Below are 13519 nucleotides of genomic sequence, written 5' to 3'. Positions count from 1 at the left end.
AGCTTTAAATAACAGTTGCCACTTGAAAATGCAGGCAGCATTTCCATTGCTTTCATTGTTGGAGGCTTCTGTGATGACCAGGAGTCATAGAATAGGACAGTTGTAGAAATTCAGACATACTCCTGCTATGGTGTTCTAAGAATGCTAAACAATTCTCATGTGCAGACTTGAGCATCTATCTTATGAAATCAGAATTTGCATTGCTTGTTATGTATATCCAACCTTAAAAAAAAACACCAGCAAAAGAAAGACTACAGAGGTTAGGGCCCTTGCATTGCATGCGGATGACCTGGGTTCAAATTTTTGCACCCCATATCCTCCTCTGAGTCAGGAGTGATCCCTGAGGGCAGAGCTAGGAGTAAGTCCTGAGCACTGCTGGGTATGTACAGCCCAAACCTCCCCACCCCCAAAGTCATCAAGATCCCATTATTGTTTTCATTCTGTCCTCACACTGTAACTTCTGCTTGTTTTCTGCCAACTCTACCATCAGAACAGTTCATAAAGGCAAAAGAGTACAGCGTGATTAAGATGAGTCATTTCCTGAGAGGACAGCTTGTACCCCTGCTAATAAGAGAAGCAGACCCACAATCCCCTCCTCTTGCAGTATTTCTACCCACCTCAACCACCTCAAAGAAACAGGGCTAGTGGGAACATCAAGAGAGAAAAGAATGACACAAAGGAAAGAAATAGGGACTTAGCTGTAAGTCAAACACAAAGCAACATGCATCAAAGATGGTCTAAAAATTTTACTCTCATCTGCCTTATATTTAAAAAGTGAAGGTTAGTAGGAAGACCAAGGCTTCCTAAACGATTTCCACTCATAATCCACCTTTGTCGAGAAATTTTTATATAACCACAGGAACAAAGGTGTATAAAACAGACCTTGAGATGTTGGAGAGAGAGTATAGTGAAGAGGGTGCTTGCTTTGCACATGCTTGAACTGGGTTCTATCCTTAGCACCACATATGGTCTCCCAAATCCACTAGGAGTGATGACTGAGCACAGAGACAGGAGTAAGCTCTGAATACCACCAAGTGTGGCCCCAAAACAGAGAAATAATTTCATAATAATAAATCATAAATAAATTTATTTTAAGATAAGGTTTTTATTAAATTACATCAGGGGCTGGAGAGATAGTACAGTGTGTAAGTCACTTGCCTTGCATGTGGCTGACCAGGTTTGATCCTCAGCAATCCATCTGATCCCCTGAGAAACACCAGGAATGATTCCTGAGTACAGAGCCAGGAGTAACAAACCCCTAAGCATTGCTGGGTGTGACCTAACCCCTCCAAAAAAAAATAAATATATCAGAGCCCTAGTTTAAGAAGATAAACTTTGTTATCAGCCAACATGCCTAATGACAACCAGCCCTAGCAAAGAGTATTTATACATACGTGGTTATGGGGTTTGTAACATATGTTACAAAAAAGGGAAAGTTTTGTTCTGTATATTTTGTTACCTTTTACAGAATAAAGAAGTGCATATATCCAAAAAAAAAAAAAGAAGAAGATAAACTTATATATAGGACTGGGGAGATAGTATAGTAGGTGCTTGCCTTGTTCAATACCTTCAGCTCACCAAGAATAAATTCCTTTGTGCAGAGCCAGAAGTAACTTCTGAGCAACACTAGATGTTCCCCCAATCAAAAAAAAAAATACCCCCCAAGAGAAGAAGAAGCTGAGTTTACAGACCACCTCAAACTAAAAGACTGTCTGCAGTGTTGATTGCTAAATGAAGTGGTGATTTACTTGCAAATCCTAAAAGACTAAGAACAGTAATTTGATTCCGGCCCAGTAATTTTATGAGTATATGCTGCACATTTCCTATGTAAATATACACAGTTTTATATGTTCCTAAGAGGGTTTTTCTCTAAATTTCAAAATACTCAGGGAGGGGAGGAAGGCAATTAAATATCACAACTATAGAACTAAATCCTCAGTGGGGAGTATACCCAGTATCTGAGTAGTGCACATTATCTCTCAGAAAAATTTTATGATATCTCTGGCCATTGCTTGTAAATCCCCTTAGAATGAAAATCATTACCCCTGACTTTTGATCTGAACAATAAGCTATCTTTTTTATATCTAGTTATTTGAGGCTAAAAATAGGCTGAAGGGCCCAAAGAGGTAGTACAATGGACTAGAGTTCATACCTCGTATGTAGAAGACCCAGTTTCAATCCCTACCAACATTTGATTCCTTGTATATCACCACAATAAATCCCTGAATACCACTGCTGTGGTTCAAAAGTCCCAAGCATAAAACTGTAGCGGAGCCAGATCTGTGGGTAGGGAGCTTGCCTTGCACATGGTTGACCCGGATTTGATCCCCAACATCCCATATGGCACTTGTGCCATTCTTGAACTCAGAGTCAGGAGTAACCCCTGAACACCACCAGGTATTCCCTCCAAACAAACAAAAAATTTAGAACTTTTTTGGAATAAAGCTCTGAAATTTGTTACTACAGGTTAAAGGCTATTTGGGTAAATAATTTAATATGACTTTTTTTATTGGGGTGGTTATTTTTGGAGGGGTGGTGTTAGGGTCATACCCAGTGGTACTCAGGGTTTACTTGGCTCTGTGCTCTGAGATCACTCTTGGTGAGACTCAAGGGACCATATAGAATGCTAGAGAGCAAACTCAGGTCAGCAGAGTGTAAGGGAAGTACCCACTACACTCTCTCTCCAGCCCTCTAAATTTTACTTTTTCAAATTAATCTATTTTATTGAAGTGACACTATCTTAAAAGAATGTCTTAAATGTGCAATTTCATAGCTTTTGAGCACATGAACTTCACAAGTACCTCCCAAATTCTACTATCCTCCATCACAACCCACTAGACAGGAAGGTCAGTCCCAGGCCTACTTGGGACTTAGAGACTGTGAAATGCTTCTCTACAAACATCACTTGAAATAAGATGGATTCATTGCTTCTCTCAAACTACCAGATGTGAGTCAAACTTTGAATCTTTGAGAAACAGAGCTTTAAAGGCAAAGTCACTCTGTGTCATTGGTGACATGAAGTAATGACCGGAAGAGATCAACACTGACTCAACTGCAGTGACTAATTCTCCAGCGTTGTCACCACTAGCTGCATCACTAGCATTTATTTATCCAACACATGCCACTCACCAAGCACAGCATCAAGGGATTTTCTTGTATTTTAAATTCGTTTATGAAAAGTATTCTACTATCACCCCATTTTCTAAACCAGAGGTTCCTAAACCTATTTGGCCTACCACTACCATTTCAGAAAACACAGCATTGCTCCTTAGAAATCTATTTCTTTAAGCACAGAGAGTGTTGTCCTCCTCTCCCAAGGCTCTCACAGTCCAGGGAAGGGTACCAGAACACCCCAGAAGTATCACCCATTTAGGGAAGAACCAGGAATGTCAGAGGAACAAAAAGCTCTAAAAGAGATAGATCCAGTCTTTAAAACACAGGAAATGAGACTTCAAGTTCCAACCCCCTCAGAACCACACCAATCTTCTAACACAGAAATCTGAGTCCAGTACGAGAAGGATGCTGGCACCCCACATCTGGTGATGGAGTTCCAAGAGACAGGTTCTGTGATATTAAGAACTGCAATTTCACAAAGGCAGGACCAGGAAACATGAGTCCCTAGATGCCTGCAACATTTGTTTCCAGTCTGTGCTCAGGGACTTGCCAACAATCCTGAATTATCTGTGTTCTCCTTAAAATTAACAAGAATTAATATTATCTTATAATAAGCAGGATCTTGGATAAAATCTTTGCATTAGTATTTGTAAATCCATTGGACTGGATTTCTTAGACAGCTAGGACAGAGGATAAAGTGCTCTTATTGCATACAGCTGTTCCTAATTCAATCGGAAGCACCACATATGTACCCCCAAATACCCCCAGATCATAAGTTATCTCTGAGCACAAAGTCAGGAGTAAGCCCCGAGCACTTCTGGATGTAGCCCCAATTCAAACAAAAATCTAGTGGCTGGAATAATAGTTTCTCTCTTCTCCCCAAAACATACAAGAAGCTGGCCTGCAAGTCTTCTGTCTTCTCCAACAGAAGTAGCAGAAAGGGTTTGATTTTAGAGACGTGTCTTACATGATACAAGAGGTAGAGCTGGCAATGGGGCTTTGCTGCTTTTGTCCTTAATCCTTCTGGATATTTCTTTATTCCTTATTATCTTACATGACTTTCAGTCTTCAATTCCCCAAGGAGGAAAATTAAAATGGAAATTCAGGAGTTAAGCTAAGGGCTAGGCAGTAATACTCAGATTTTATTTATAGATGCATATAAATATATTCACATCTTTAAACCTCCATATTTAAATACCAATAGGCAGTGATTGTAAGTATATATAATTAGACGGCTTCAGAATTAAAATACACTTACTTTAATATTTCAGAAACTCAATGTTCTAAGGGAAACAGAAAGACAACGTAAAGAGTAAACAGACAAGCAATAAAATCAGGCTTCCAATTACTTCACTTTGTGCTTATCCTTCAACAAGTTAAACAGAAGCAAACACTAGCAATAAAACCCTGTGCTTTCTTCTCACCTCTGGCACTAAGAATGTGGCACTAAATCTCCAATATGGATTTAGAGTGGAATAAATATGTCAAAAAGGGAGACAGCACAGGAGTGAGAGAACATAGCTAGCAGGTGCCTTCCTGAGATCAATTCTTGCCACAAGGTCCCCCAAACATTGCTGGTCATAGCACTGTAGCAGTGGAACCTCAGATCCTTGTATTGAACCACCAGCCTAGATGGCTAAGAATCCCAGATAGGGGTATGGATGGTGGGATGGGAGGTGGCCCAAGTCTCCCAATAATTGCTTGAGAACCTCCCCTACCGCATGCTTGTGCCAGCTTGTGCATGCGCATGCACACTTACATACTCTCTCTCCCCAATTTAAAAGGGACCAAAAGGACAGTAAAGTACATGCTTTGCATGTGGTCAACCCACTTCAATCCCTGGCTCACCACTTGGTCTTCTTAGTATTGTTGGGTGAGCCTCACAGACCACTGATTAATTCAGGCATCCTCGGGCACCACATTGACCCCTCTGGAGTGTAAAGCTGAGGAGAAGATTGGCCTTCTGAGCACATTTTGGAAGAACCACCTCCTTAAAAACCATATTCAAAAGAAAAGCAACTGGCTGACAAGGGATGCCAGTGTGTGTGTAGATACTTTCTGGGAGGAGAGTTTACCTGATCCTCACAGTCCTGGCTATCTTAGGTATCTGCTCAGCTTGGAACTTCTGGACAGAGGTTCAAGCAAGAGTAAGAAACAGGTGCCCAGAAGGAACTGGACCTAAAAGGCTAATGGATGAAGAATTCTCAGAGGATGTGGAGATAAGAGGGTAAGACAGAAAAGACAGAAAGGAGATCATCGCACCATGCTCTTTGCCAGGGCAAGAGAATTTCACTAGACTTCCCCAATGGGGATAAAAATGAACATTGAACAAAGTTAAGAAACACTTAGAAGCTTTTGAATCCAACATAGTTTTCATTTTACTTCTATGACTATGGGCAAAATAAATCATGACTATGCTGAGAAAACGAAGCACATGGCATTTATTTATTTTGAAGAACCTAATGGGAGTTGGTCTAGAATCGTGGTTTAGAATTCTAATGCCATATAAAGATATTAATTTAAAAAAATTCCAATGCCAAGTCATCACTGGGGTTTAAACTTGTAGCTCTGCTCTTGGTTGGTTTCACCTTGGTGGTATTCCATTTCTAGATTTCAGGGACATTGATTACCGCTCTATTTATTTGTAACCCTCCTTACTCCCATGACCAAAGTTCCAGGGTCCCCACCTCCAAAAAAGATACCTGCTTCTTCTAGCCACCAAGAAACCAACAAAGCTTCTGTTGAGTCCAGTTGTCATACTAGTTGTTAGTGTAGTTATTTCCCTAACAGCGTTCACCACTCTTTGTGGTGAGCTTCAAATTGTGAGCTGGTCCTTCCAGCCCTCCTTCCAGCCCATAACTCTATTGTCTCTGGGCCTTATTAGAGTAATGTCTTTAATTTTTCTTAAAACCCATAGATGAGTGAGACTATTCTGTGTCTATCTCCTTCTGAGTGTTTTAGTTAATTCTTATTCCATATATGAGTGACCCAAATCCTGCCTTCCCCAAAATAGTTAAAAAGACAAAAACTGGTAAAATAAATAAATAAATAAATAAAAGTTAAGTTCCATACTGAAGCTTCCAAATAATACAGACACAGTCACTAATACCATCTTATCTGGTCAGGCTCAATGAAGGAAAAACTCTGAAAGTCTCTCACAAAGACTGGGGAACATTTCTATCCCCACAATACTAATACATCACACTTTCCTGGACTTCACTGAGAGAGAAAGAGAGCCTTAGGATAAATGGCAGTTCTCAGACCACTCTGCGACCAGCCTAGGTTAACATTGCTATGCCAGGACTTGACCCCACTCTCTCATTTCAGACCCTGAGCCACTGCTCAGCTTATTTCTCACTTGGGTATTAGCAGGGTTCTCCAAAGTCAACATGTCTAGAGAAGCACTTCCCTTTCCTCCTGTACCCCCATTTCTGTCCATGAACAGCACCACCACCATGTAGTGAGAGAAACTAGATTATCCTCCTCAGCCCCAACCAGGTCCTCTGCACCCTCCCCAGAACTCTCTATCCTATCACAGAGCTAGCTTTCCTATTCCATGTATATCTTTCTCCTCCTAGCAACTGGTCTTCATCCTGGAAGTCCACAAGGTCCTCCATGTTTCTTTGCTATGCTCACTCTGTCTCTCTCCAGGCTGCATTCCATTCTACTCCAGACAGGCTGGCAAATTGTTGATGTCACAGATATAAGGTGTCTCATGATGAAACAGCAGATCTGCAGGGCCCAGAAATATCACACCTTTCTGAGTCTCCCTTTTTCTGGTCTGTAAATATTAAAGGTGCAGGTGAAATATCCATTTCACAGGGTCCATGAGGGCCACAAGGATGATGCAGAAGAAGCTGTCAGCACAGTGCATACCAGGCGATCCTTCTGTATCTTTTCAAATGGCAGTTTGCCACCTATAATAACAGGTTTAGCTGTGCACCCCGGGACCTTGCTCAGCTTTCCTTACACCCATGCACCCAGTACTTAGCTGGGGCTATAGAAAGAGCAGAGATGGATTCTGAGCAACTGGGAAAATAAAGACAAAGGAAAAGCAGAATCCCTGGTTTTGGGTTCAAGGACCATCTGTTACCAGGATGATATTTGGACAAATCACCACCTCTCATTTTAGCTTCCTGGAATCCATTGAAGCTGTACTCATATCAAGAAAACACACCTGGATGTTTTCAAAGTTCTGTTGTCATAAATTTAAACTGATCCCAAAATGACCTAGCCCCAATCCATCATACATCAGGAAGGACCTAAGCATCACTAGACACCAGTTTGTGGCCTGAAAAGTTCATCCAGCTCACAAAAACATCCAAATCAAGGGGACAGCTGATGTGGGCTGGATATGGCCTTCCTGTGATAGTTTGAGATGCCACACAGAGTCACAGATTGGCTAAGTGCTCACAATCAGCCCTCAGCTACTCTCCTGGTTTAAGACAGCAAATGTAGAAAGGTTAGAAACCACTGTTCTGCTGTGTATGGCCCAGAATGCAGAACAGATGTTGACCCGAAGATATCTAAAGGTTAAAGATCACTGGTTTAAGAGAAAGAAGATGTGAGAAGCCATCCTGTTGCACACTCAGTTCCATTATGCTGCAACCATACACATTGGAGATGGGAGAAAGGGCTAGGCATAGTCCTCTGTCCATGCCTCTTCAGGTGAGAGAGGTCTGCAGAAAGAATATATTTGGTCCATACATGGGGGTCCAGGATTTCAAGACAGAAAATAGCACAAGGCTTCTCTGATTGCTTCTGTCGCTGGAGGATTAAGAGTGTGGGGAGACTGGGGCCAGAGCCATGGTATAACAGGAGGGTGTTTGCTTTACATGTGGCTGACCTGGACTTGATTCCTTGCAACCCATAGTCTCCAGAGCATCACCAGGGAGGTGGCTGGTCTATTATCAATACACCCCTCCCTGCAAGATAGGGATTTGGGGCAGTTTTGAGTACAGAGAGATTTCCTTACAAGCTCAGGCTCTACATTTAACCTCTGTAGATGTCATTCTGCCTTATGGAGTTGCCAAAGGCAAGTCTCTGGATCAGGAGCTTCCATGCTGGTTTTAAACAGGAGAAAAACTCTAATGGCATGTTCTTCTTAGGACATTAAAGGTTTAAAGTAATCCCTTCCATAACATCCCTCCAAGCAGTAATGAGAACAAAAACTTCTTCCAAGTACAAAATCACTCCTTGAATACCAGCTCAATAGCTGTGATTATCTGCTCGCTTCTTTGAGCAAAACTACTCCAAGTGTAAAACTGATTTTCAAATAAAAGTAGAATAAAAGATCTGACTTTCCAGTGACTTGAATTTTCTAAGACATTAAAAAGTTGATTTAAAAATAAAAGCAGGGATTGAAAGATGGTGCAGGGTTTCAGGTTCCCTAAGTACTACCAGTGTGAGGTCAGAGTTACTAAGCAAGAATTGCTGAGAGGAGTTCCTGGATCCCCTAAACACTGCCTAGAAGCATCATCCAAAATAAAATGAAATGAAAAGCAGGTAAAGTTTGTCTTGAACATTTCTTCATGCAAGCAAGTATAAAAATCATTTATTCTTTAATACAATAGATAGCAATACTAGTAACTGGAACAATAGTACAATGTGTAGGGCATTTGCCTTGCATGCAGATAGCCCAGGTTTGTTCCCTGGCACCCCATATGGTCCCCCTGAGCCCACCAGGAGTCTTTCCTGAGCACTTACAGGTGGTGTGGCCTCCAAACAAAATACAAACTAACAAAAAAGTCATTACAAGTAAAATTTTACCATTAGGGAAAAAAGATCCATTTCATTATATGTATTTACTTCCAAGCAAAATCCTGCAAAATCACTCATTTGCTAGTTTTCCAACATTATTATCATGCTACATTGAACTAAAAAAAAAGAACCATTTTCTATTCTGTTGTATAATTAGCAGCAAAATAAGGAAGTTCTTTTGTTTGCTGTCTGTCCTAGAGTGTGAAGAGGATCAAATGAGTCTCTCATTGAATATGAGAAAGAAAAAGCATTCATTGGTGGTGGTGGTGTTTACCTTCTGGGCACTGGCAGGTGAATCCACCGAGATCAGACAAGCAGGTTCCTCCATTTCTGCAGGGGTCCAGGATGCAATAGTCTATCTTGGATTGACAACGCTCTCCCGTGTAACCTGGACAAACAAAAGAAGCAGCTCTAAAAATCTGTCACTTGGATTCCTGTGTGAGTTGATGGCACTAACTGGGTTCATTCAACGAGGGGAGCAGGAGCCTTGAGCTCAAATGCATTGATCTAAGCTAGTTAGACAAGAAGAAACAATGATAACAACTTAAAGCCATACTTCAAAAACTGGTGGTTTTATAGCCAAAAGAGATATTTTTTCCTCAGCATTACTTCTATTTTTTTATTTGGAAGTACTATCCAGAACCTTCTGAAATGAAGACTGGGTACTATTGTCAGTGATAATAGCTTCCTTTCAATAGAAGGTAAAATAGAATCTACTATATTCTGCTAAAAACAAGTTGAAATGAGAACTACTTGCCCTAAGCCATCCCCACACCTAATACAAAAAAACATTAAGAAAAAGACATATGTTAAAATTGCCACTTTATTATAGTTTACAACTAGAAGAATCCTTCTGTGTTTGTACCATGTTCAATCCCTTTTTAATGAAAATAATCTTAATTTGGGGAGTGAGATAAATGGGATTAAGGTAAAATAAACAAGGATTAAGGTGCTTGTCCTTCATGCAGTCAATTCCAGTTCAGTCCTTTGTACCACAGATCACACACACACACACACACACACACACACACACACACACACACACACACACACCCGTATCATCAGGATTGATCCCCAAGCATAGACACAGGAGTAAGTCCTGAGCAGAGCTGTATGTCCCAATTCCCCTGTCATCTTAATTCTTATTTGAATGAAAACTCTAACTGAATAAATTCTCTGTGATTCAAGTGTCCACTGGTGATTTGTTATACAGTAACATAAATCACTCATGAGGATGAAATGAGGACTTATAAGGAATTGAAATATCCAGACCAGAAAGATAGTTCAGTAGGCTAAGTACAGGTTTTGCATGCTAAAGGCCTGAGCATATCCCTGGCATCTAGTCCCCAATCCCTGTCATATAGTTCTTTTACCTCTAGGAGTGACCCCCAAGCACAAAGCTGAGAATAGCCTCTGAGCACTGCCAGGTATGGTTCAAAATCAAACAAAATATTTGACTGAAATATCCATGCAGTCATAACATCCAAAATTTTATTAACTTTGTGAAGAGAGAACACTACAAAAAGAAAAGTTTTAAAAAAGAACATGAGAGGATGACAGAGATTATCCAGCAGCTAAGGTGCTTGACTAGAATGTGGCTGACCCAGGTTCCATTCCTGACACCATATATGGTTCCCAAGCTATACCAGGAGAGATCCCTGAGCAAAGGGGCAGAAGTAAACCATTGAGCACTTCCAGGCATAGGCTGGCATAGCCTCCCCCCAAATAAATAAACCAATTATATCTAATTATATATAATTGGTTTATTTATTTGGGGGGAGGCTATATATATACATATATATTTCTTTTTTTTTATTTTTTTCTCTTTATATATTTCATTTTAAAGTCAGAAGTAGCTGTGAATCAAAATTTGGAAAATACAGTGAAAAGTTGGAACACAGGGGGGCAGAGAGATAGGTGTCTATCTTGCACGAATAAGACCTGGGTTTTTAACCCCTCGCCCCACATATTGTCCCCTGATTCTCATCAGGAGTGATCGCCTAACACAGAGCCAAGAATAAACCCTGAGCACCATAGATGTGGCCCCAAAACTAACAAAACAATGTGCTCACTAGGGCAACACATATACTAAAATTGGAATGGTACAGTGAAAACTAGCATGGCTCTGCACAAGGATGAGATGCAAAAACTAACAAAACAAAAACAAAAAAATAGGAAGAGAGACTCAAAAAGGTCTTTCAACATGTTAGATAACAGAACCATTAATACTTTAGAGATCATTCCTATTAGAAATTCTCATGCAGAAATATTTTCCAGATAATGACTTTCAAAGATGTACACCAAATTTTATTTGATTTATTGATTCTGAAAGAATGATTCTTGAACCTGACATATATTACATAAAAAGAAAGATAACCAACCTCTAGCATCAGTAACTGGCCAAACACTTAAAGATAGTTTGGGGGTCGAGGAGAGGGGGCTGAGATACCTCCAGCTTCTCCTCCTCACGGTCTCTACAAGAGTCCCAAAGACTAGCTGATTCACGGGCAGGATAAGATCAATAATATGTTAAATAACTTTAGTATGTAGATACCATGGAACCCTGCTCAGCTATAAGAAAATACGAAATCATCTTCATCATAAGTCTGTAAAATCAGTGTCATTATGGTTGTTCCCATTTTACAGATGACAAAACACAAAGAATCTAGTGCACAACAATCCCCTACCATCACCATCTATATAAGGCAGATTCACAGCTGAGTGATATTTTTCTTTTCTTTTTTTTCTAAAATGAAGCAGTAAGCAAAATAATTTTAGGACCTATGGATTAAGGGATAATCCATAATCTTGAATCTCATCATTAGAAAAAGCTTAAAATTGTGGCTTTATAATCCCCCCTCCCAAATGCTGGAAAATAGCCAAGAGCCAATTAGATCATCTGTAAGAGGTGAGAGTTCCTAGTATACAGGAAAGAACACGTTAGATTTGTGACATTCTAGGTTATTAGAGAAAAGTTTTACAATCATTTGCTTTCTTTAAACTTTTTACATACTTCAATGTAGATGCTCCTATACAGCTGTGATTTTGGCTTCAACTATAAATACTTGGCCCACTGAATTCTATGTAGGCCCTATAAATTTCCTGGCAAAACATCTTAAAGTAAATTTCACCTCACTTGCACCATTGACTAAAGACTATTTCTAAAATATCACTTTTAATGGTTTTTTAATTAGTGGTTGGTCTCATTTACAAATTCAGTAAGCCTTAAAGTATATTTATTAATATAAACAGTTTCTTCTTATAAACGACATTATCTGCTTATCCTCTAATCTTCCCAAGCTTTACTCCCAATACACTTATCTAAAAAAATTAATAAATAAATCTCTAGGCCCGAGAGGCTGAGCACAGCGGCGTTTGCCTTGCAAGCAAGCGATCCAGGACCTAAGGTAGTTGGGATTCAAATCCGGTTGTCCCATATGGTCCCCCTTGTCCTGCCGGGACGCTATTCTGAGGCAGGACCCGCCAGGCGTAATCCCTGACACCGCTGGGAGTGGCCCCCAAAAATTAAATCTCTAAACACAAGGAACTTGCACCTAAGAAAAATCTCAATTTAAGAGTTTAATCTCTCATTTAAAACATTTGAGAATCTGGACGTGGTCATAAGAATCGGGGGTCCATTCTAGCATGTCATGGGAGAAATGTGACGTCCTCTATATCCTGAGATTTTCCAAAAAGAATGGCATCCCTCACTCAAATACAAGCGTTTCCTCCAAGGCAAAAACTGGCTAGGCTTTAGCTACGGCTCTATCATTGCTCTGCATTCCAGAACTTTCAAATATTTTAATAAAGATTTCTAATATAGAAGAAAGATGAACCTAGAGAGAGAAAGGCCAGGGGTAATTGGCTAAGCTGTAAAAGTGCGTGGATATTAGCATGCTTGCAGGTTGTTTAAGGATATGAAACTAGCAAAAAAAGAAAAAAAAAAAACGGGAAGTAAGGGAGGACAGGAAGGAGGCCTAGAGGCAGCACTAGGATTATGAGCTAATGAGATTACTAAAAGCATCCTTAGCTCTGGAGGCCAGTTAATCAGCTCCTTCAGTGAGGATCTGCTTATGCATAAACTAAGAACTAGACCTTGCATTCTTGGCCTTCCGGCCTTACTAGTGGGAGGTTCCAGACAACCATTGCTGCTAGCCAAGATCCCAAGGACAGCAGCCAAGTTTTCTGTAGCTGGAGGGCCTGTGAAACCCCCAAAGAATCACTGCCTGGACCCCAAGAGCTCCCTTCAGGAGTCAGAAAAATCTCCAGGCTCTGATCTCTATTTAATATTCTCAGCTAGATACACAATGCTCCTACCTAGGCTTTTGTCATGTGTTGTCCTTACTAACCCTGGAGTCTAAACTGAATTAGGGACTAGGAGATAGATAGTCAAATGCTCTAAGACACTTCAAAGCTTCACCTGCCTGGGTATTTTCCCTCCAAGGTAAATCTCTCGGAGAATAAAGGAATATAGGTGTTCTTCAGGCATATTTCTTGTTCCTGCCAAAGAAAGTCTCCCCCAGAGTGCATAGTAAGTGATATTGAAGAAGGCAACATGTCAACCTTGGCACATAGGAGCCAGTCATGATATGAAGCTTACCACATTCTGTGTCAATTCTGAGACAACTGGCTCTGGATTAGGCAA

General features: G+C 40.4%; 1 protein-coding gene and 1 non-coding gene across 2 annotated transcripts in view; one reads left to right on the top strand and one right to left on the bottom strand.

The window, feature by feature from the left end:
- DNER (delta/notch like EGF repeat containing) overlaps window positions 1-13519 on the bottom strand; it is a 341370-nt gene that overhangs the window by 87916 nt on the left and 239935 nt on the right. The window contains exon 7 of the mRNA XM_049769355.1: window positions 9149-9262. Coding sequence (XP_049625312.1) covers window positions 9149-9262 — 114 coding nt within the window. The remainder of the gene's footprint in view (window positions 1-9148; window positions 9263-13519) is intronic.
- On the top strand, window positions 10939-11045 carry LOC126002396 (U6 spliceosomal RNA). Its single transcript, XR_007493111.1, has one exon. It is a non-coding gene; the product is annotated as a U6 spliceosomal RNA (small nuclear RNA).

The sequence above is a fragment of the Suncus etruscus genome, chromosome 2, assembly GCF_024139225.1.
Source record: "Suncus etruscus isolate mSunEtr1 chromosome 2, mSunEtr1.pri.cur, whole genome shotgun sequence".
In the NCBI taxonomy this organism is placed as follows: Eukaryota; Metazoa; Chordata; class Mammalia; order Eulipotyphla; family Soricidae; genus Suncus; species Suncus etruscus.
This window is presented reverse-complemented; position numbering and strand designations above follow the sequence as displayed.